The sequence below is a fragment of the Bos indicus genome, chromosome 10, assembly GCF_029378745.1.
Source record: "Bos indicus isolate NIAB-ARS_2022 breed Sahiwal x Tharparkar chromosome 10, NIAB-ARS_B.indTharparkar_mat_pri_1.0, whole genome shotgun sequence".
NCBI lineage: Eukaryota > Metazoa > Chordata > Mammalia > Artiodactyla > Bovidae > Bos > Bos indicus.
Window position 1 is genome coordinate 29,449,821 of NC_091769.1, and position 22,216 is coordinate 29,472,036.

General features: G+C 41.8%; 1 protein-coding gene across 11 annotated transcripts in view; it reads left to right on the forward strand.

Moving 5' to 3' along the window:
• Positions 1-22,216, forward strand: part of FMN1 (formin 1) — a 501,299-nt gene that overhangs the window by 137,592 nt on the left and 341,491 nt on the right. For 9 of the 11 annotated variants that reach the window (XR_011568786.1, XR_011568785.1, XR_011568787.1 and 6 more), the window contains one exon: positions 1,382-1,560. The exons of 1 other annotated variant lie outside the window; for it this stretch is intronic. Coding sequence is in view for 6 of the 10 variants with exons in the window: in XM_070797220.1 (XP_070653321.1) it covers positions 1,382-1,560 (179 nt within the window). In the remaining 4 variants the exon portion in view is untranslated. Of the gene's footprint in view, positions 1-1,381; positions 1,561-18,662; positions 21,012-22,216 lie in introns of those variants that run through there. One more of the 11 variants, XM_070797227.1, reaches the window with a different exon arrangement.

Genomic DNA, 22,216 nt, shown 5'->3' on the forward strand with positions numbered 1-22,216 from the left:
TGCTACACTAATATAAAGGAGAAGTGTGTTATCCCACAGTCCTTTTGTTTGCTGACTTACTCTCGGCTCAGATTACTTGTAAGTCAGGTGTTCAGCATGGCTGAAGTCATTGGCTGGCTTTGGGTCCCTGCCAAAGAGACACTATTACAAGGATTATGTGTAATAAACACCCTGTCACATATCCAGCAGTCATCTCTATTGCAAAAGTACACTGAGCCTAAACTCTTAACTTCTGCCTGGTTGCTTAATATCCAAGTTTGCTTACCAGGAACTAGAATAGGTCTAGGACCCTGAGAGCTCTATGGGACATTAGGGGTGATCTCGTTGTTTCTAAACTCTATTCAAGTGGAACACACTGGTGGCTTGTGACATGTTTAACAGGTGTCCCTTTAATTGGATTCTGTGGTCAACTAAGTTTGGAAAATGCTATTATATAGAGTTAAGTTTCTTTGCTAAAGGACATCTCAAGTTCTTTAGTATGCTAACATGAGTCATGGCTCTGGGGATAAAAGCTACATGCTTACTTGACCACAAAGTCCTTTTATTGTAGGACAGGTATCGCCATCTCAAAAATGTCAGGCAGAGACCATGGAGTCTCGTCATTAAGAGCACACCTGCCTGTGTGTGACTGCCTGGGTTCAATTCCTGGCTTTATCATTTACTGATCTTAAGCCATTCACTGAAAATCTTTGCACTTCAGTTTTCTCATCTAAAATGAGAACCCTAATGATACCTACCTATAGAGTTATTTTGAAAACCGAACAGGGTTAAGAACCGTGCCTGTCACATAGTTGACTATTATCACCCTAACATAGTTCAAAGAAGAGCTAGCTTAATACTCTCATTCTGGAGATAGGAAAGTGAGTTCCTAGTGCACTCACGTGGGTGTCACTCATTCAACACACTGACCAAAGGCCAGCTATCCCCAGAAATGAAGATGAACTGGATGCAGTTCCTGCCCTCGAAGAATACACACAAGTGACTTGGTTCAGGTGATACCTTTTGCAAGTAAAGCCAACTTGTAAGTCAGGAGTCCAGGACTCCTGACTTCTGTCCTGCAGCTCATCCTCTGATTCTGTTCTGAAAGAGAATCATCTATATAGCCTGATTGGTAAGCAGGAATAGGAAGCACTGAGTACAACTAATAGACTTATTTTTTATATGCCTTGGATATGAGGGCATATATTTTAATTCATTCTGAGTGTGATGCAGAAAGAATACTTAAGATAAGCACTTTTGGAGGAAAGCAAACCCTAAAAATAGAACCTAGGAAGGGAAGGAAGAGGTGCTATGCAGTGGCCCACATAGGAGTCCCCAGAAATGGCTGGCTTGATGCATTGTCACCACTGTGTCACTCATGGACTGCTCTGCTTTGGTCTAGGCATCTCCTCTGAGGCCTTTGCCCAGGACAGCTTCAGTGAGCAGACAGCAGCTAAAGACCTTCCCAGCAAAGATGGAGGTGCATGGGTCCTGGCTTACAGAGCAGGACCAGCCTGTCCATTTCTGCTCCACGAGGAAAGAGAGAAACCCAACAGAAATGAATTGCACTTGGATCTCCATGTGAGTAGAAACCTTTGTGTTTGGGCTATGACTCTTTGTATGTAATAGAGACTCATTTACTATGCATTTAACATAAAGTGTGTCTGCGAGACTGCTAAAGCTGTCTTTTGTGTGAGGGTCATTGTCTAAAAATCAGTCAGCTGCAGAAAACAGATATACGTTGCTGATTTGAAATTTGTGCACTAGAAAGTGACTGTGTTTACACAGTCATGGAAATACCTGAGCATTTACAGAGTATTCTGCTAATATCACTTTGTGGCCTAAACCTCATTGTGGGAGACGCCATTTGTCACTCCTAATATTTTTCTAAAAATTTGAGAACATACAGTAACTGACTGATATGATCTGGATCCTCCAGTGAAATTCAAATAGCCTGTCTTCCACATTCCTGCACCTTCCTTTCTCTGCAGCCACTCAAGTAACAGGTGAACAGTTTGGCAGGAAATCTGCCAAATGCAGGATGACCCGTTGAAAAAACAGCCTTCTCTTTCCCATTCTTTTACGGATTCAGTGACACAGAAGCACTGACTGACCTATACAAAGCAGAGGGCTGGGTTTTACCTACTTGCACATTGTAGACTGTCACAATTGTCCCCGCCCCCCTTCACTTCCCCATTTTCTGTGAGAGATGGGAGTGAGCATTAGGAATCCAAGAGAGGCTTCCTCACCGCACCCTCCCCACCACCCCTGCCATTAACTTTAAAACTTACTGACAATTTTGTGTTCCTGATTTCATTTAACACCTTCCAATTCATTACTTTCAAGCCTGGAAGTATGTTTTTGATGAGTTGTGGCCTGTAATATTCTCAGGGTGACAATTTTCTCAGGCATCCAAGAGCACAAGAATCTTGTACTTTTCATAATCATAAGACCACAGTCATCGTATGTCATTTTAGAAAAACATTGGACATCTCAGTTATTGTAAAAGGAGGTGTGGAATGAAGCTGAGAGATGTAAAAACTACAAGCCTTCATGAGATGAACTGGAAATTTGTAGTTTTTTTCAACCTCAGTTCAGTTCTGTCGCTCAGTCGTGTCTGACTCTTTGCGACCCCATGGACTGCAGCATGCCAGGCTTCCCTGTCCATCAACAACTTACTCGCACTCACATGAGCTTACTCAAACTCATGTCCATTGAGTCAGTGATACCATCCAAACATCTCATCCTCTGTTGTCCTCTTCTCCTCCCGCCTTCAGTCTTTCCCAGCATCAGGGTCTTTTCAAATGAGTCAGTTCTTCACATCAGGTGGCCAAAGTATTGGAGTTTCAGCTTTAGCATCAATCCTTCCAATGAATGTTCAGGACTGATTTCCTTCAGGGTGGACTGGTTGGATCTCCTTGCAGTCCAAGGAACTAACTCTCAAGAGTTTTCTCCAATACCACAGTTCAAAAGCATCAATTCTTCGGCGCTCGGCTTTCTTTATAGTTCAACTGTCACATCCATACATGGCTACTGGAAAAACCATAGCTTTGACTAGACAGACCTTTGTCAGCAAGGTAATGTCTCTGCTTTTTAATATGCTATCTAGGTTGGTCATAACTTTTCTTCCAAGGAGCAAGCATCTTTTAATTTCATGGCTTCAGTTACCATCTGCAGTGATTTGGGAACCCCCAAAAATAAAGTCTCTCACTGTTTCCATTGTTTCCCCATATATTTGCCATGAAGTGAAGGGACCAGATGCCATGATCTTCGTTTTCTGAATGTTGAGTTTTAAGCCAATTTTTTTTCACTCTCCTCACTCACTTTCATCAAGAGGCTTTTTAGTTCCTCTTCACTTTCTGCCATAAGGGTGGTGTCATCTGCATATCTGAGGTTATTGATATTTCTTCTGACAGTTTTGATTCCAGCCTGTGCTTCTTCCAGTCCAGCATTTCTCATGATGTACTCTGCATATAAGTTAAATAAGCAGGGTGACAATATATAGCCTTGACATACTCCTTTTCCTATTTGGAACCAGTCTGTTGTTCCATGTCCAGTTCTAACTGTTGCTTCTTGACCTGCATACATATTTCTCAGGAGGCAGGTCAGGTGGTCTGGTATTCCCATCTCTTTCAGAATTTTCCAGTTTGTTGTGATCCACACAGTCAAAGCCTTTTGACTTTTTTTTTTAAACTTAACAATATTGTATTGGTTTTGCCAAATATCAAAATGAATCCACCACAGGTATACACGTGTTCCCCATCCTGAACCGTCCTCCCTCCTCCCTCCCAGTACTGGCTCTAAAAAGCAGTTGTGTATCTTGAGATTCACTCAAAGTAAGAAGTGTAACAGCGACATCTACTGGTCAGGCTAAGTTGAGCTTGCGGCAGCAGGATGTCTGGCATGTCACAGTGCCGAAATGAACTTGAAAGTCTTTCTTTTTCTTCTGTGTTTTAAAAAAAATTCTGGGTTTATGTGTTTTTTAACCCATTGGCTAAACTATATATTCCTGGTTTTCCTTTTCCCTGTAAATTAAATTATTTCCTAATTTTACTTTATTTCAATTATAGAAATCATATACAATCCTTTTAGAAAATTTGAAATATGTAGTCAAATTGAAAGAAATTAAAAAAAAATAATTCATAACCTCAGCAACCAAAGACAACAACTGTAAAAATTTGATAAATTATCTTTGTATTTTTCACTATGTATGACTTATTTTCAGTGAGGTATTATTTTTAACTTGTAAGCATAGATTTTATACATTTTTTTTTTCTCTTTACTTATTACTCTTACATTGCTTGTTCATGGTTTTACAATTCCTCTGGATGTATCTTAAGTGAATGTGTAGTATTCTTCAATATTGTGTCCTAAAATTTATTTAATAATTTCTCTATTATTGGAGTTAGAGTTGGTTTTTTTAAAATTTGAAATAGTACTTCAACTTGGACACAAATAGCACTACTACATATATAATTTTTCTTATACCCCTCCCTGCCAATATTAGGATAAACTTTGGTTTATTATCTATAAGTATTTTTAGGCTTTTGAAACATATCATCACATAAACAAGGCCTATATCTTGAACTAACCTTTAATGGGGTATATGTGTTTGTGTATGCATATATATGGATACACATGGTTATACATATTATACTATAAATATGTTCATGTATCATATATAAATAGCATGTATTTTTATATAAAATTTATATAAACACACAATAAAATATATAAATATTTACATGCTTCTTAGTTTTTTTAATTATAATTTTTAAACATTGGGATAGTTCCTTTAGATTATTTTCTGCATTAGCAGTTTTTACACCTTGGGCCATAAGTCTCCCCACCTCCAATCCTCCCCCTTCCTTAGACGCTACAATTTGATTCCTATGTTTTGAATATTGTTATTCTAAGTAAGATGTCCATTCAGGAGGAGGGTTCTACTGATTTAGTAAAAGTTTGCCTCTTGTTACTGATTCCCAGCTTGCTCTAGTGGTAAAGGACCCACCTGCCAGTTCAGGAGACATAAGAGACATGGGTTCCATCCCTGGGTCAAGAAGATCCCTGGAGGAGGGCATGGCAACCCACTTTAGTATTCTTGCCTGGAGAATCCTATTGACAGACGAGCCAGGTGGGCGGGCTACAGTCCATAGGATCGCAAAAAGTCCCACTGAAGTGACTTAGCATCCACGCATACACGCACTGATCACCATAGCAGCTCAGAAGGACTTCTTTCCTCTGGGGGTTGTGAACACTAAGGTCAGGGAGAAGGGTATTGCTGCATGATATTTTGATCAGTCTTAAATGTTGCAGGACTGTTCTGTTTTCAGTTTTGAATCTGATTTGCAGTGTCACCATCAGGAAGTTACTTTAATCAGGCTTTTTCAGTGGAGATGTAGCTTTTCATTAGTATGTAGGGGTGATAACTATAACATTTACTAATTGGTGGAAATTTGGCATCCACAAATCAGAATGACCCCAGGCATTCAGGCTGGGACTGCTATTAAGGCCCTTATTTAGCTGCAGAGTAATTTTTTTTTTTTTAAGTCAAGAGCCAGGGAGGAAATATTTCAGGCTTTGGGGACCATACAGTCTCTATTGCAACCACTCTGTTGACAAAAGTAACCATAAAGAATACATACATAGTAAGTGTGCCTGTGTTCCAGTAAAAGTCTGTAGACACTGAAATTTGCATTTCATGTAATTTTCACCTATCGAAAACATTGTTCATCTTTGATTTTTTTCCTCCACCATTAAAAAATGTAAGGATCATTTTTAAAGAAGTCATTCAAAAACAAGCAGTGGGTCAGATCTGGGCCCCTCTGCTTTGGACCAGGAAATGGAAATCTCATTTACTTCACCTCTACTGCTGACTCAACCACTAACTAGCTATGGGATTCTGGGTACCGCCTTAAGTTCCATGGGCCTCAGTGTCTTTATCAAATATATGCTGACAGAATGGGACGAACAGGAACAGATAAAACAAAGTTCCTTTTTGTTATAATGTTAAATTTCCTGATTCTGTTAAAGGGGTATAAATCAACCTAAGCAATGTTAGAGGGTAGATTGTGATGTATACAGAGTGGAAATTATTTAAAAGAAATGTAAAGAAAGAAATGGCAATTATTTAAATGGAAGACATCTTAATATTCTCAATGTGAATTATTGTTTTAAAATGAGGAACAATGTCACCACTCCGATGGCGAGACCAAAATTTATAGTCTGCTGACTCTGAAGGCTCATACCACTTGTTTCTCCAATGCTATCCTTTCTTCCCCTCCCATTTTACTGAGGTATAATTAACATGTAATATTGTATAAGTTTCAAGTGTTCAGATGTTTAACATAGTGATGTGATATACATACGTATTGTAAAATGATCACCACGATAATTTAACATCACCTCGTTAGTTTCAATTATTTTTCTTACAGTGAGAGCTTTCAAAATCTACTCTCTAGGCAACTTTCAAATACACAATACAGCATTGTTAGCTATAGCTACCATCCTGTACTCACATCCCCAGGACTTAAGAATCTTACACTGGGAGTCTGTACCTTTTGATCACCTCACCCATTTTCCTCTGTCTTCATCTGGCAACCACCGATCTGTTTTCTGTTTCTATGAGTTTGGTTATTTTTAGCTTCCACCTATAAATGAGAGCATACAGTGTTCATCTTTCTGTGTCTGACTTACTCCATCAGCACAGTGTTCTCAGGGTCCATCCATGTTGTTGCCTGTCACATTCATCAGGTAGTTACTGAACTGTGAGAGGGTGCAAGGGTTCCCTGGGAGAGTGGCAGGAGGTGGAGCTGGTAGAGGGTACATACCAGGGAGGTTCTGAGCAGCATCTTTTACCAACCAGTATATATTTCAGTGTTTAAGTGACCAGTGCTGCCAACATGGTGCCTCTTGGCTGCATGTCAGGCAGACTGTTACGTAGACAGGTTCTGTTTGGGTGATCATCTTGCTGTAGCAAACCATGTAGACCATTCTAGGTGATCTAGAAGGTTCTCAGAAGAACCCGTTGCTCAGTCAGTTCCACTTTTAGGTCATGAAGTTGCTGACTTAAATATTACATAGGATATACTCATAGTGAAAAATTATTTATTGTTTGTCTGAAATTAAAATTTAACTGGTTGTCCTGTATTTTATTTACTAAATCTGGCAACTCTAGGTATCAATTTGGGAGCACCATCCAAACAAACCAAATGTGTGAATTGCCTTAAGGTAGTATCTATGCATGATAAATCCTCAGTCACCCAAGAGTGCCTGTTTAGAGCATGAACATTACCCAGTTAGCCTTAAAGGGCAGTTTCTTAAATTATACTATAGGACACTATCATTAGCTATGCTTCTCATTTTCTAGTGTGCTTTGAGCCAGACATGTCAAGGCAACTGAATCCTAACAGACTAGAGAGCAAATGGAGTCTAACTTCTTATTACATGTGCAGTTTCTTAAAGATTCCATTTGAGATGACTTTTCACCATGGAGGATACTGTGTAAAATGTCTGTAAACACGGGATATGGGCAGGGTGGAAAAAAGATGCTGCTAGAGGTGTGGCCTGAGATGGGCCGCAAGGTACGAAAAGCAGAAAAGGTAAACAGTCCTCGAGATTCTGTATTGGTGGCATGAATACTGAAAGTAGGGTTTCGCATGCAGTTTTTAAACAGACCTTGCACTCTTCTTGGAGATACTGGTTTCCAAGGACCATCTCAGTCACCCCACCTGTGGGGCCTGGAGTTCTCCTTGCTGAACTGGGTTCATTGTCTCGGGAGGACACAGCATCGGGTTCCAGGTAGTTACATCTGATGAACAGAAGGATATAATTACCAAGTCCACACCCAACCTTAAGTGTCTACACCACTGACAAAACTGCCATGTATTGATCACTGGCTCAGTGCCAGTCACCACCCTTTGTACCTATTGTACAAGTTAGGAGAGAGGTTCAGCAAAGCCAGATGCAAGGATTTGAACCCAAGTCTGTCTCAGTATGGACCCAGGTGCTTAAATGGTAAGCCTCTCTACCTCTCTATTAGTTGGATGCTTTGTTTGTTTCTGTTTTGTTTCTAATTGAAGAACCAAATTCATTGTATAGATATGAGCTAGCCCCCATAACCAGTGAGAAGGCTTGAGAATTAAAACCACAGCCAAAATCACCCCACAGAACTCAGTCCAGTGAAGATTCTGTAACATATCCTCACATAGAGCACTGGATGCCGTAGACCTTTGGTCTTTACAGCTAATGGGGGAACACTGGTGGGAACATGAGCAGATTTCAGTCCCTCCACATTCCTTCACTCCTAAAAGACAAACTCCACGGCCATCAATTAGCTTCAACCACAAAGAATGAATGCAGAGGGCTCTCTGATATGCTGTCTTTGCAGTACATGGGCTTCCCTGGTGGCTCAAGCAGTAAAGAATCTGCCTGCAGTGCAGGTGATGAAGGAGACATGGGTTCAATCCCTGGGTTGGGAAGATCCCCTGGAGGAGGGCCTGACAACTCACTCCAGTATTCTTGCTTGGAGAATCCCTCAGACAGAGGAGTCTGGTGGGCTATACAGTCCATAGGGTTGTAAGAGTCGGACACAACTGAAGTGACTGAGCATGCATGCACGCGGCACATGGAAAGGACCACATCTTGGTCTCGTCTTTCATGGAAGCCAATGAGAGCCTACTGCTTAAAGCTCAAGGCCACAGGTGGACTTCCCCAAACCATTAGCATGTTCGTGACAATGGGGCTTACATTTGCAAGTGAAGTGAATTCAGAATTAGCCAACTAGTTTGTTTTCTGGACGAGTGTGTTTATTCACATGTGTGTGTACATATGTGTGAGTGTGTGAAAGAGAGACAGAGATTGTGTATCTGTGGGCTGTATGATAAATGATCCAGAAATGATTCAGGCAAAAAGGATAGTTGGAAGGGATGAATTATTGATGGAACTGGAAAATTACGCTTGCTTCTTATAAACTCCTCAGCACTTTAAGTCATGACAAAGCAGTTGAAAAAAAGTTATCTGGTTTTATTCCTAAAGCCCATAAATTTAATCAGTTATCTCTTTCAAATTAGTTGCAACTGGTGTGGAAAGCTGGTATACATTTAAATAGAAACCCTAGTTTATGCCAGTCATAGAGCTCAGTTCTTAGGCCATTTCTCACACTTCCCTTGACATGTACTTGTCTGCTCTATAAATGGCAAGATCACAACAAACCTAGTAACATCCCAGATTTCTTTATAAAACAAAAAGAGTAAGTTTGACTTAATTGGACACCTTAGTGGTTAATGGAATTGTGAAATTCACTTTTTTTTTTTAAATCTTGATAACACTTGTACTCATTTCCTCTGTTCTGACATGAAACAGAATAGCTGTTCGTATAAAACTGGAGTCTTAAAGTCTTGAAGTGTCTACATAGACACACTTATACTCTCAGACCCTGAAAGACCACAGATTAGAACTGAGTTTTATAAAATTGGTGAGAAATGTGTAGATGAATTTTATTTAAATGATTAGAATGTTGCTCTGAAATATTTCATTTAGCTTCTCTAAAATTCACATGATTGCTTTTTTGTTCCCTTAGAATGGGTTCTATTTTTTTAAGCCTCCCTTTTCTGCCCCCAAAACTGCAGTTTTGTGTGCATTGCTTAGACTATGAGCTTCACACTATTTCTGTAAAGCTGGTCTCTCTACATGTATCATTTATGTTCCATGTGTGAATTTCGGAAAAGTATTTTCTGTCTTTTCTAAGACAGAAATGGGAATTTGTGGTTAAAAAATTACATCCAATATGACCCATTTAGAATTTGAAACACAGAAGCCTTTGCCTAGAGAATGTTTGAGAGTACTCCTATGCTAACATAAGGCTCCAGTTTTTATGACCCGATTATTTTTGCCTTGCCTTTTGATTTTTACATGTTTTAATTAAGCCATCTTAATATATGATTATTATTGCTTCTGAATTTCATTAAGAACTGCAGCACTATAACTGTCCTGAGTATGAGCATTATAAATGTCCCTTTCGAGCTACAGGAAGTAAGTGACTGTGATTCTAGGAACTATTGTAACATTTTTCCAGAATATTTCATGATAATTCTTAGAGTGCTGAAAATGACAGTAGCACTATATATACTTGTTTGGTTTAAGTCCCAAATTAAAACAGTGTACAAAATGGAGGCAACAGTGACTATATTTCAGAATTATGGAACTATGATTCTTTTTTCCACTTTATTGATCTCTGTAGCTGTACATGTTCCACAGTAATAATGGTCACTATTTATTGAGCGGCTGTGATGAACTGAGCAAGCACTGGGTTAGGGATATTAACACATTTAATTCTTAGAACAATCCGAGGAGTTAAATATTTTCCCCATTGTATGTATGTAAATACTGATTCATAGAGCTAAAGAACTTGCCTAAGTGTCACAGTTTGTGTGTAACTAGTAAGATCCTGTGTTGAACCCAAAGGTGTTTCACTTCAAAGCCATGGCTATGCTCCCCTCTTTTTTCCTTTGTCCTCTCTTAACTGTGGTTAAGAATAGGATCACAGTTGTGAAGATCCCTTGGAGAAGGAAATGGCTATCCAATCCAGTATTCTCTCCTGGGGAAATCCATGGACAGAGGAGTCTGGTGGGCTATGCAGTCCATGAGGTTGCAAAGAGTTGGACAGGACTGAGCAACTAGCGCTTTCCCTTTTGTGACAATGCTTAGCTTACTTTCTCCTTTGTAATTTTAATGCCTTTATATCGGCTTCCATATTTTTCTTTAAAAATGACTAAGTGATGTGAGTATTAACGTCAAGGAATCAGTAATGATTCTGTGTCCTTTCTGCTCTCTGCCAGCTCTTTCTAACTGCAGTGGCCATTGGGTCTGGTAATCAGGTGATCATCTATAATATTTGTCCCCATTCTGATGTTTCAGTGTGAAAGAGAACTACTACAAAATTCTATTGTTCTTTGATTTATTGTAATGAAAAGAAGGTACATTTAGAATCAGGCTGATCCAGTACAGATCCTGATTCTGCTGCTCACTGGTTGTGTAATCTTAGAAGTGTCCTAATTTTTTTGAACCTCAGTGTTAACATCAAAAGCAGTAACCAAACAGTAGTCACTAGCCACCTATGGCTATTAATTAACATGAAATAAAATTTAAAATGTAGTTCCTCAGTTACATTAGGAACATTTTAACTGCTCAAAGACCACCTATGGCTAGTGTCTGCTGCATTGCATGACACAGATATAGGGGTTTCCATCATTACAGAAACTTGCAATGAACAGCACTAATAAAATGGGGTCACTGACACCTTTCTCCTAGAGTTACTGGGAGGATTAAGGTATTAGAAAGCTTGCGTAAGGAACCTAACATGGTGCCTACTTGGAACAATGACACCCTAAAATAATGCATGTCCCTAATGCATCTTTGTTATCTACCTTTGTTTTGTTTTGGGCAAATCCTCATCGTCCCTAATTTTTCTTTTGTCTCCTTTAAAATTTAAAAATATTTTAAATTGATAACTAGATCTTTGGTGTTGGAACAAGTATTCTCAAGATAACTTTTACACCTTAAAAACTAAGGAAGGACAAAAAGATACCTTGTTATGGCTGTCTAGCTTCATACCCAGGAAGAAGGAGAATAAAAGCTTCAGGAGATGCATATGGTTTGTTAGAGTCCAGATCTGTATCTATAACTTGTATCATGAACAACTTTAGCCACAGTGAAATGCTTTCTCCATGGACCCCCTGCCTTCTGTAGTGGTTATTTCTGCGGGACAAAACTATTAGTCATTTGGGGAAAATACAGAACTCTTCAAAAACCTGTCCCAGGAAATTCTATACCTTAAAGAATGCTTCTGTTTCCCTTCCTCTCCAGCTTCACAAGTAAGTCACAGCCTTTCTTTTTCCTTACAGTATTTTGTCATGGACATTGAATCCATTTCCAAAGAGTCTTTGATACTGCTTATTGGAATCAATCTTAGAAATATCTGACAGTAAGACCCTAAGTGGGCTTCCTAGGTGGCTCAGTGGGTAGAGAATCCACCTACAATGCCAGAGATGTGGGTTCAATTCCTGTGTCGGGAAGATCCCCTGGAAGAGGGCTTGGCAACCCACTCCAGTATTCTTGCCTGGAGAATCCTATAGCCAGAGAAGCCTGGCAGGCTACAGTCCACAAGACCACAAAGAGCATGCACACACACATACACACACAAGACCCTAAGCAGTAATGCAATAACTATTTCAAACTTGATTTTTGTATTTGTAAGAGTAAGGACATTTTCAGTGAACTCGGTACACCTTTGAAGTATAATGAGTTGGCCTAAAAACAACAACAAAAAAATGGTCCTTGCTCTGCTGTTGACACTTTGGGCGGTCTCCCAGGCCAGTCACTGTCTGGGAACACCCTTCCCTAAAGGGAGGGAAGTCTCAGTGCTAAGGGAACACACAGCATCAGCATGTGTCAACAGACTCTTAAGCAAAGGATCTTCTGGAAAAAATCCAAATTCATAGATTTTTCCCCCCCCTGAAATTACTGAGCTGACTTAAAAATCACCGTGGAACAGAGGAAAAGTATTATAATAAAAACAGGTGAACTTTGTCACCGTCTATAGTAGCCACCTGGGAACATTTCAAGCTAATTGTTCTCTTCAGATGGAAAAAAAACAATCCAGAGAGCACTGGCCCCGAAACACCCAGAGGGACCCCTTGAAAGAATTTTCTTTGGAGCTCAACTCACTCGTGGCTCAGATGTGGTATGGGGAGGTGTGGTATTTAGTAGGCCTATCTATAAGGAGGGCTTCCCTGGTGGCTCGGTGGTAAAGAACCCACCTGCCAAAGCAGGAGAAGATCCCAGGGTTAGGAAGCTCCCCTAGAGGAGGGCATGGCAACCCTCCCCAGTATTCTTGCCAGGAGAATCCCCATGGATAGCGGAGCCTGGCGGGCTACAGCCCATGGAGTCACAGAGAGTCAGACATGCCTTAGCGACTGAACAACAATAACAACAGTCTATAGGGAATAATCTTTTTCAGACCAAATGGCTCCTTTGTCCGGGAGCATAGGTAAGAGCGAGCTGGGCGGGCCAGTTTCCTGCTTGGGCCTTCATTTCATGGGTAAATACTTGCTTCATATTGACAAGGTTAAAAGACATTGTTAGATATTAGTTGATGCCCCTAAGAAAGCTGTTCCTGTGATATGTTCTGAAAACATATCACATCCATATGGGACTTATTTTGTATCAGGCACTGATGGAATGCGAAACACATATTCATTTATTTAATCCTTCTAATAACCCACACAGAAAGAGCCTTTTTTATTCCAAGCTTTTAGGAGAGGAAGCTGAGACACAGGTTGCTTATATAACTTGCCCAAGGTCAAGTTTCTTGCAGGAATAGGGTAGGATGTGAGCCCAGAACCCAAGGCCAGGTTCTTAACTCTTCTACAGCTTCACGAGTATGCCTTGGCCTCTCCTCTTCCTTTTCAGAGGAGAAGGGAATGTTTGTTACCAACATTCAACCCACTTCCACAGAAACTTTGAATACAGCTCAGTGGAACCAGTCTTAGAAACATTTAGCACCAAGACAGCTCGACGGAAGAAGGCCTTAATCCCCGAGTCCGGTTGTTGCTGTCAGCAGATGCAGCCTGTTTTGTTTTCAATCAGTGAAAACAGCTGCTAGCTTTTCTGAGGCTGAGTTAGAGGGGCTGTTTGAAGCACTGCAGTAGATAGCAGGGGGATTTCGCATAGTGAAGCCTGGCAGAGCACTGCCTGACATGGAAGGAGAAGCCTGGGGAGGCCTCCAGTTCTGGCCTCAGTTTGGCCTCATAACTCCATTTTCAAGACGTGGAAAATGAACTTAAAGAAGATGCTGTATCCTATGGTTGTACTTGAGCTTCGTGAACTGGTACAGTTAGCTAGCTTCTCTTGACTCCAAATGTCTCCATCTTTAAAACATGAATGTTGAGCTGATTGACTTCTAGTCCTTCTGAAATCCTCTTAAGCCTCCCAACCATTTGATTCCACCCATCTTCTTCCATTATCTTATACTTCTTTCATCTGACGCCTCATTCATTTAACAAATGTCTTTTTGAGTACTTGTATGGCGTTATTTCCTCAGAGCTCACTTAGTTAAGTGTCACTTATTTAAAACATGCTTCTTGAACCTCCAAAACCCCATTACCTCACTTATATCTTTCTTCATAGTCTGCTTATTTACTTTTCCCAGTCCATTGCTCTAAACACTTTTCTTCCACAGAAATAGTTTCTACAATCTTACATACTCTTACCAATTTTAACTTCTACTTTTCTTGAGCAGTCATTCCAGGAACCTAGTTGAATCCCTAGAAGCTGGAAGCAGTCATGAAAAATCAGGCCCAGAACTTGGAGCATATTGGATAAGGAGAAACATGAGAAATTTAGCCTAATACCATGAAATTAATCTCACTTTTCCCTTGCCTTTCTGGGAGAGTGCTCGGAGAGGGTTTTATGAGAATATGTGTGGGAAGGAATTCTCTAAGCTGAGTGACATGGGAGAGTACTGCAAAGCGTGTGTGAGGTGGGGCGCGAGGGGCTTTAGGAAGTTTTTGCTTTAGACAGTATGCCATTTCTGCAAATTGATTTTGAAAATTTTTTAATGCTCATTCCTTTAGTTGTTATGAGAATCAAGAAGCTAGGTTCTACTACTTCCAGGAAATGATAGCCCTTCTTTTTTGTTTATTACCTTTTTTTTAGGCTTATCTCACCAGGTGTTGTTTATTGGAACGGTGTTTATTGGAATGTTTATTGACATGAGGTTCAGTTAACTCCAGCCTCAATCTGAGAAGATGGTGAGATGGGAGGAACGTGGAGAATTCGTTAGTAGTAAATTCTCCACATAAATTCTGTATTCAGTTTTCACAAGCTGGGTACCAAATAGTTACAAAGAGCAACATGTGAGTTATCCTACCTGATATTGATCATGCCTATTTCAACTAGTTGTCCAAAGTAGATAATTTTTAATCTGGCCTTTTGCACAGGTAGCTATTATTAAGTATCTTGAGGTTAGAATAAAAGAGAATCAGGTGAGGTTGTAAAGGAGAAAGTCTTGGCTGTTAACTTGGCTGTTTTTGCGTAGTGGGTACTTTAAAAGCATGTATCATCAGATCAGATCAGTTGCTCAGTCATGTCCGACTCTTTGCGACCCCATGAATCGCAGCACGCCAGGCCTCCCTGTCCATCACCAACTCCCAGAGTTCACCCAGACTCACCTCCATCGAGTCAGTGATGCCATCCAGCCATCTCATCCTCTGTCGTCCCCTTCTCGTCTTGCCCCCAGTCCCTCCCAGCATCAGAGTCTTTTCCAATGAGTCAACTCTTCGCATGAGGTGGCCAAAGGACTGGAGTTTCAGCTTTAGCATCAGTCCTTCCAAAGAAATCCCAGGGCTGATCTCCTTCAGAATGGACTGGTTGGATCTCCTTGCAGTCCAAGGGACTCTCAAGAGTCTTCTCCAACACCACAGTTCAAAAGCATCAATTCTTCTGCACTCAGCCTTCTTCACAGTCCAATTCTCACATCCATACATGACCACAGGAAAAACCATAGCCTTGACTAGACGAACCTTTGTTGGCAAAGTAATGTCTTGACTTTTGAATATGCTATCTAGGTTGGTCATAACTTTCCTTCCAAGGAGTAAGCGTCTTTTAATTTCATGGCTGCAATCACCATCTGCAGTGATTTTGGAGCCCAGAAAAGTAGTCTGACACTGTTTCCACTGTTTCCCCATCTATTTCCCATGAAGTGATGGGACCAGATGCCATGATCTTCATTTTCTGAATGTTGAGCTTTAAGCCAACTTTTTCACTCTCCACTTTCACTTTCATAGAATAAGACAAAAATAATGTCCAAAAGGTGATTCTTTTTTCCTCTGAGAATGTTAGAGCATTAAATAGATGAATTTTTCAAGACCGCCCAACTAAGATCAGACTTGTAGGCTGCTTGTTTGAAAACTACTATGGTCTGAAACATTTTTCCATTCCCTAAATGACCAGATGTTGTAACATTTCTCATGGTCATGAGAATGAGTGTCCTGAAAGAGTCAATATTCAAAAATCTCTTTAAATTACCATGCTGCCCTTTCTTACTTATCTTCATATTTTTATGGTCATAACTTGCTTTCATTCAAAATTGTCTTAGGTCCACCTATTGCTAATTAAACTGAGTCTGGAGTATAAAGTACTAAGTTACAGTCCCTGAACAAGAATCACCTCTTTCTTGGCTGATTTCCCCTATTAAACTTCATGTTTCATCAAGGTGGAGGGCTGGAATTTCTTCATCTTTATGTCGTACAGAGTTGGTGCTTGACAATGATTGTTGGATGAATGCATCTTTGTGATAGTTCACTTTGCTAAATGAAGGAGAATTGTATAGGTAAATGGAAAGCCTCTTGATAAATTTGAGTCCTAAGGATTATGTGTCTTGTCTGTGACCAGTAGACAAGCCAGCTAGGGAATTTTTGCTTGATTTTTTTCTAAGTAGCCCGTCTAGATTTCCCCTCTAAATTTACAAGGGAAAAGAATGGTCCCACTCATATTTTTTTTTCTTTTCATGAAGTCAGTCTTCGGTATCATTTCAGAGGGTAAGGTACAATACATGCCCTAGTGAGACCCCACCACCTAACTGGGCTGACACGCCTGCACATTTTAAGATGTAGGTGGATGTGGAGTCCTATTATGGCAGGAAGCAGGGCTCAGGCTTTTAGAAGACTGACTGTGGATTCTGTGGCCTGATTGCCTTGATTCAAGTTCCAGTTCTTCTTGTGAATATGAGCAAGTTACATCATCTTTCCATGCTTCAGTTTCCAAACAGGAAAAAGAAAATAATACCAACCTCATAGTTAGATGTTGTTGATATTTTGTTGCTAAGTTGTTCCTATGTGACCCCATGCACTGTAACCTGCCAGGTTCCTCTGTACATAGGATTTCCCCTGCAAGAATACTGAAGTGGATTGCCATTTCCTTCTCAGAGGGATCTTCCCCACAAAGGGATCAGACCTGTGCCTCCTGCTTTGCAGGTGGATTCTTTACCACCAAGCCATCAGGGAAGCCCATAGTTAGATGTACTAATCAGTTAATACACATGGAGCAACTAGAACAGTGCTTGTAAACACCTAATAAATGTTGTGTATTATTAGTATCATCCACTTATTAGCTGTGCGCCTTTGCTTGGTTGCATTCTCTTGGCCATGGTTGCTTCATTTTTAAAATGAACCTAAGAACACCTTATCTACCCTAAGCCGAGGGACTGGAATCAAATTGTCTCCCTGGGACCCAAGATTCCCACGACGTTGTATTCATGTCCGTGGGTATTGAGAAGGTGCTAGAACTTTATATTTCCACTCCATGCTGTAGTGTAGAAGAGTCTTCTAGTTTATGTCCCATTTTGCCCATATCTGCTGAAAGTGCTTAGCAACTTATTCTGGAAATCAGTAATTACGTCTGAGAAAATGGAGCTTTCTCGGTTAAAGAACAACAAATATGTGCCATATCTCTTCCCCTCACCCATATGTTGACTGGTCTACATGGTTCTTCAGAAGACTGATCTTATGATCTGATGTAATGATTCCTTTTTCTTTCTCTGTCCTGAAGAAGCAGAAGTATGATTTTATCAACAGGCATTTCCTTTAGATAGGAAGCTTGTTATGAGGCTTAAATAGCACGAATGAATTTTCCTGAGTGTTGTGGTGGCCTTTTGATTAACCATGCCCTATTTAATAATCTCAAAATATGCTGGGATCAGGAGCAACCAGGAAAGTATCCATTTAGACACAAGGTCAAATCAGGGATGAGGAAGCACTGTTTTAATTTTCCTATAAGAGTTGATGGGCTATAATCATATGTACGCTTTTTGTGTGAAGGTTTCTTTTGAACACATCGCACTGGAAATTTATTATTGTGATCAGAATTTCTCAGTGGAGAACACAATTCAAGTTAGCAGTGTGGAAGCCACAGCCATTCCCTGCTGCAGATAAAGCAAGACAGCTGTTTTGCTTATGGCTACAGCTTCTGTTTTGCAGAATAAATTTGTTTGCATTTAACGCTTGGGCTCAATCTTCTTGTAGCTTTATTCAGAGAGTCAGTGATTACTATTAACCTATGATGACTATTAAGCCAGTTTGGCTCTCTTGATCCAGCATAGTGCCTTATCCATTCCAGGTGCTTACTAAATGCCTGCTGACTCAATAGGATCTGGTAAACACTGAGACCTTCAGGTACAACAGGAAGCTGCCCCAAGAGGCAGGTATGCTGCTAGGAAACAGAGCTGCAATTTTTCCATGTCCTTCATTGCCAGGTTCCCAGCTTGTACAGCATTGGAAACTACACTGAGCTGATGTTTGGTGGTGGTTTTGTCTTTCCTGTTTTTGTTTTAGGCAAATGGGTCTGTGACAGAGCCCTGATAGAGACCTTTCAGATGTTTTTCCCTGTAGGGAAATGTGGCTTCTTGGGGATCTTTTTTATGAATTGCTTTGCCTAACAAGGCAGGTTGTGTGTTACTTTGTACCATGCTAGGTTTCAATTTGTTGGTTGGATGGCTGAAGCACAGAGGGGTGCCCTTTGGGCAGCAGGATTCCTAAGAAAGCTAGGAAGTCAGAGCTGCTGAACAGAAGCCCAAGGTTAGCCCAAGAGAGTGAAGGGTTATTCCTCCCTGACTGGGGCTGTTTACTCTACCACCCTGAGGCTGGTGGACAGTGGGCGTGGTGGGCGTACTTGCCTAAGTACCTGTTTGTAGAACACTGTGGCAGCAGGGCAGAGCTAAAACAGCAGTAATCTGAAACCAGTCTTGTTGGTTTTCCTTCCCTGGAAGCTAAAATCTGCATTCCAGATGAAACCTGCCGGGAAGCGGAAGAAAGCACTTAAAAAAAAGAAAGAAAGAAAAAGCTTCAGGGGTAGTAAATTAACTGCTTTTTGGAGTCCTTGGCACTTTTGAGATGATCTGTTTCTTTCTTTACTTTGGGCTTTGTAAGTGGCTGTCAGTCTGTGTGCAGCGCTAGTTTTGGGGTGTTTTTTGTTTTTTTCTTTTTTTTGCTTGGATGGCACAGGCTTCTGACCGTGATTTACATGGCAAAAGAGAGCCCGCAAGACGTATTTCAGTCATTTTCTGCTGATTCACTTTTGAACTTCCTGGGCTGCTCTGGGAGTGGAGGGGCGGGGAGGTGGTTGAAGGCTGTCAGGAACAGCTTGCCCGATCAGCACTCTCTGGAGCTTCCCTTGCTCACCAATGAGGAAGTTGAAAGCCACCAGGAGAACCGCGGGCACTAGGGCGGAGCTCGTGGCAAATCCTGGGCTGGGTTGAGTAGGGGCAGGCTGATTTTCCCTACGACAAAAAGCCTTTTGTCCCGGGGAATAAATACGGAAGTCCCAGAGGAGCAGCCTCCCAGTCCGTGTGTAGTAAGGTGCGCAGCCTCAGCTGCTTCTGGCCATAAAGCCCCGCCGACTTTTTACAGTTGCCCGGGGCGCCCCATCCCCGCGCAAACCGGAAGGAGGGCTCGGGAGGGACCAGGGCCGGGCCAAGTGTGCTCGCGCTGCGGCTGAGTCCACCGGCCGGTCCTGTGCTCTCCGTTCTGGAAGTTAAGAGCCGATGGAGTGCAGAAACTGAGAGAGCAGGGGAAGGTAGCAGAAGTGAGAACTGCCACCCAGGGCACTGCTGGGACATGGAGGAAGTTGGAAACGCTCTGAATGGCAGTGATGGCTCGAAACCAGAACAACCTGAAGCCGGACTTGACCCGGCGCTGTCGATCCTTACCAAGTTCTCTATGAAATCCCTCTTTGGGTTCACGAGTAAATTGGAATCTGTGAAACCCGAAGAGGAAGACGCAGTGCTGAAAGCCTTCCGTAATTTAGTGGTGGAGCCCAGTAGTGGATCGGATCTGCAGGAGGTAGAGGCTCAGGTTCCACTTGACCATGGAAATGATGGGAAGACAAAGGTGGAGACGCAGACGGAGTTGGAGGGAAGTCCTAGGGGAGGAGCAGAGGCCAGGATTTCTCTCCCTGGACAAGAGCTGCTTCCACTCGCTGCTTTGAATATGAACAAAGACAATGTCATTTTGGTTCGAGGGACCCTGGTGAACACCACCATTGATTCTGATTCTGATGATGGAGGCCAGGAACCAGAAGAGGGAAGCAAGACCAATAGCCCCAGATCCACTGGTGTTGTTTTATCTGAGCCATCCGAGGAGCCCCAAGAAAAGCCAGGAGGTGGAAGGGAAAATACCGCCCCTGGTGACAGGGGTGATGCAGAGCTCAGTGGAGAAAGTCCTCAAAGAACTCTGCAGGAGATAAGCTACAAGTTGGAACCCGACAAAGGTGGCCTTCAGACACACCACAGCCCCTGCCAGCAAGAAGCGGGAGAAAAAGGTTCCATGGCTCCAGCTGTGGTAGCAGACCAGGACTCAAGTCTTGGTGTCACCGAGAACACCTCTTCTAAAAAAGAAGTCCCTGGAGAGAAGTCCTTCCAGCTTCCAGCTTTTTTCAGTGGGCTTCGTGTGCTGAAGAAGGGAGCCACAACCGAGGGCGGGGAGACCATCACTGAAATTAAACCAAAGGATGGGGACCTGGCTTTGCTCAAGTTGACCCAGCCAGTCCAGCGGTCCCTAGCGCAGGCAGGGCCTCCAGCAGTGAAGATGGGAGAGAAAACAAGCTATCCAAAGGCCACTCCCACTCTCCTGGAGCAGCTGTCTCAGCTGCTCAACATTGACGTCCCCAAAGCCGAACCGAAGCCAGAAGACCCTGAACAGCTCAAGGGGGAAGAGATGGGCTGTGGTGCACCTCAGGAGAGCCAGAGCAACCCTGGAGAAGCCCAAACCCAGGGAGGAGAGGTCAAGCCAAAGCCTCCAGAAACAGCCTTGGAGGCCTTTAAAGCCTTATTCATCCGTCCCCCCAAAAAGGGGACCACGGCTGACACCTCTGAGCTGGAAGCTCTCAAGCGCAAGATGAGGCATGAGAAGGAGTCCCTAAGAGCTGTGTTTGAGCGGTCAAGGTCAAGGCCTGCGGATGGCCCCTCAGATTCCAAAAGCGTACGTAGCAGTTGGGTTGTGTGATTTGTCATAAAGTGTTATGTGGCCATGTTTCTTTTCAGGTTTCCTGTCAAAGAGGGTCTTAGTTACCTACTCTTAGTGACCCTCCTGTAGGTGAAACATGGTATAATCAAGTGGTCCTTATAACGAGTCTGGAGTTGGACATTTTGGAGTTGGAGTATTTTCTTTCTTTCTTATATTTCTCTGGATTGTTGTAAGAAAGGTGTGCAGATCAAAAAGGGAAACTGTCACTCTGAGTTTAAGCATTAATAGTAAATGTGCTTATAAAAACCAGGCAGCATCAGAATCAATGCGATATGGAAATGTAGCCCAGACTTCCTTCCCATTTAATTAATTATACCTTTGTGAAAACTGTATTTTTCCTTTGAAAATTGGTCACTTGGCCAAATACATGTTTGTGATGTGATTAAAATGTTCTGTGTTGGTTATAAGATATCCTGATTGAGGACTGGGTTTAGAATGAGACCTGGGTTATAATTCTAACTCCACCAATTACTGGTTGGGTGACCTTGATCTTTTCTAAGCCTCAATCTCTTCATCAGCAAAATGATGAAAATAATTTTATATGGTAGTGTTGAAGAATAAATGAAGTTAGCACATGGTAACCATCTAATTTGTGAAAACTGTTACAGTTGTTTAAAAAAGTATTCAGGAAATTTGTAAGGACTAACAAGCACTTTGGAGAAGGCAATGGCACCCCACTCCAGTACTCTTGCCTGGAAAATCCCATGGACGGAGGAGCCTGGTAGGCTACAGTCCATGGGGTCGCTGGGAGTCGGACTCGACTGAGCGACTTCACTTTCACTTTTCACTCTCATGCATTGGAGAAGGAAATGGCAACCCACTCCAGTGTTCTTGCCTGGAGAATCCCAGGGACGGGGGGGTCTGGTGGGCTGCCGTCTATGGGGTCGCACAGAGTCGGACACGACTGAAGCGACTTAGCAGCAGCAGCAGCAGCAGCAGCAGCAAGCACTTGTTCAGTGGATCTTAAAAGTTCATAAGGGCAGTGAGTAGAAGTTTTTGCTTAGTTTCACCTTGAATATAATTATCATTCCCTCATACATTTGATCAGTTAAAATGTTAAATTTAAGGTCTTTAGAAAAATTAGCTTGGGTTGCAGTTAAAAACTAAATACAATATAGCATTCTTCTGGTTGTAAAATCAACCCCTGTAAAAATAGCTTG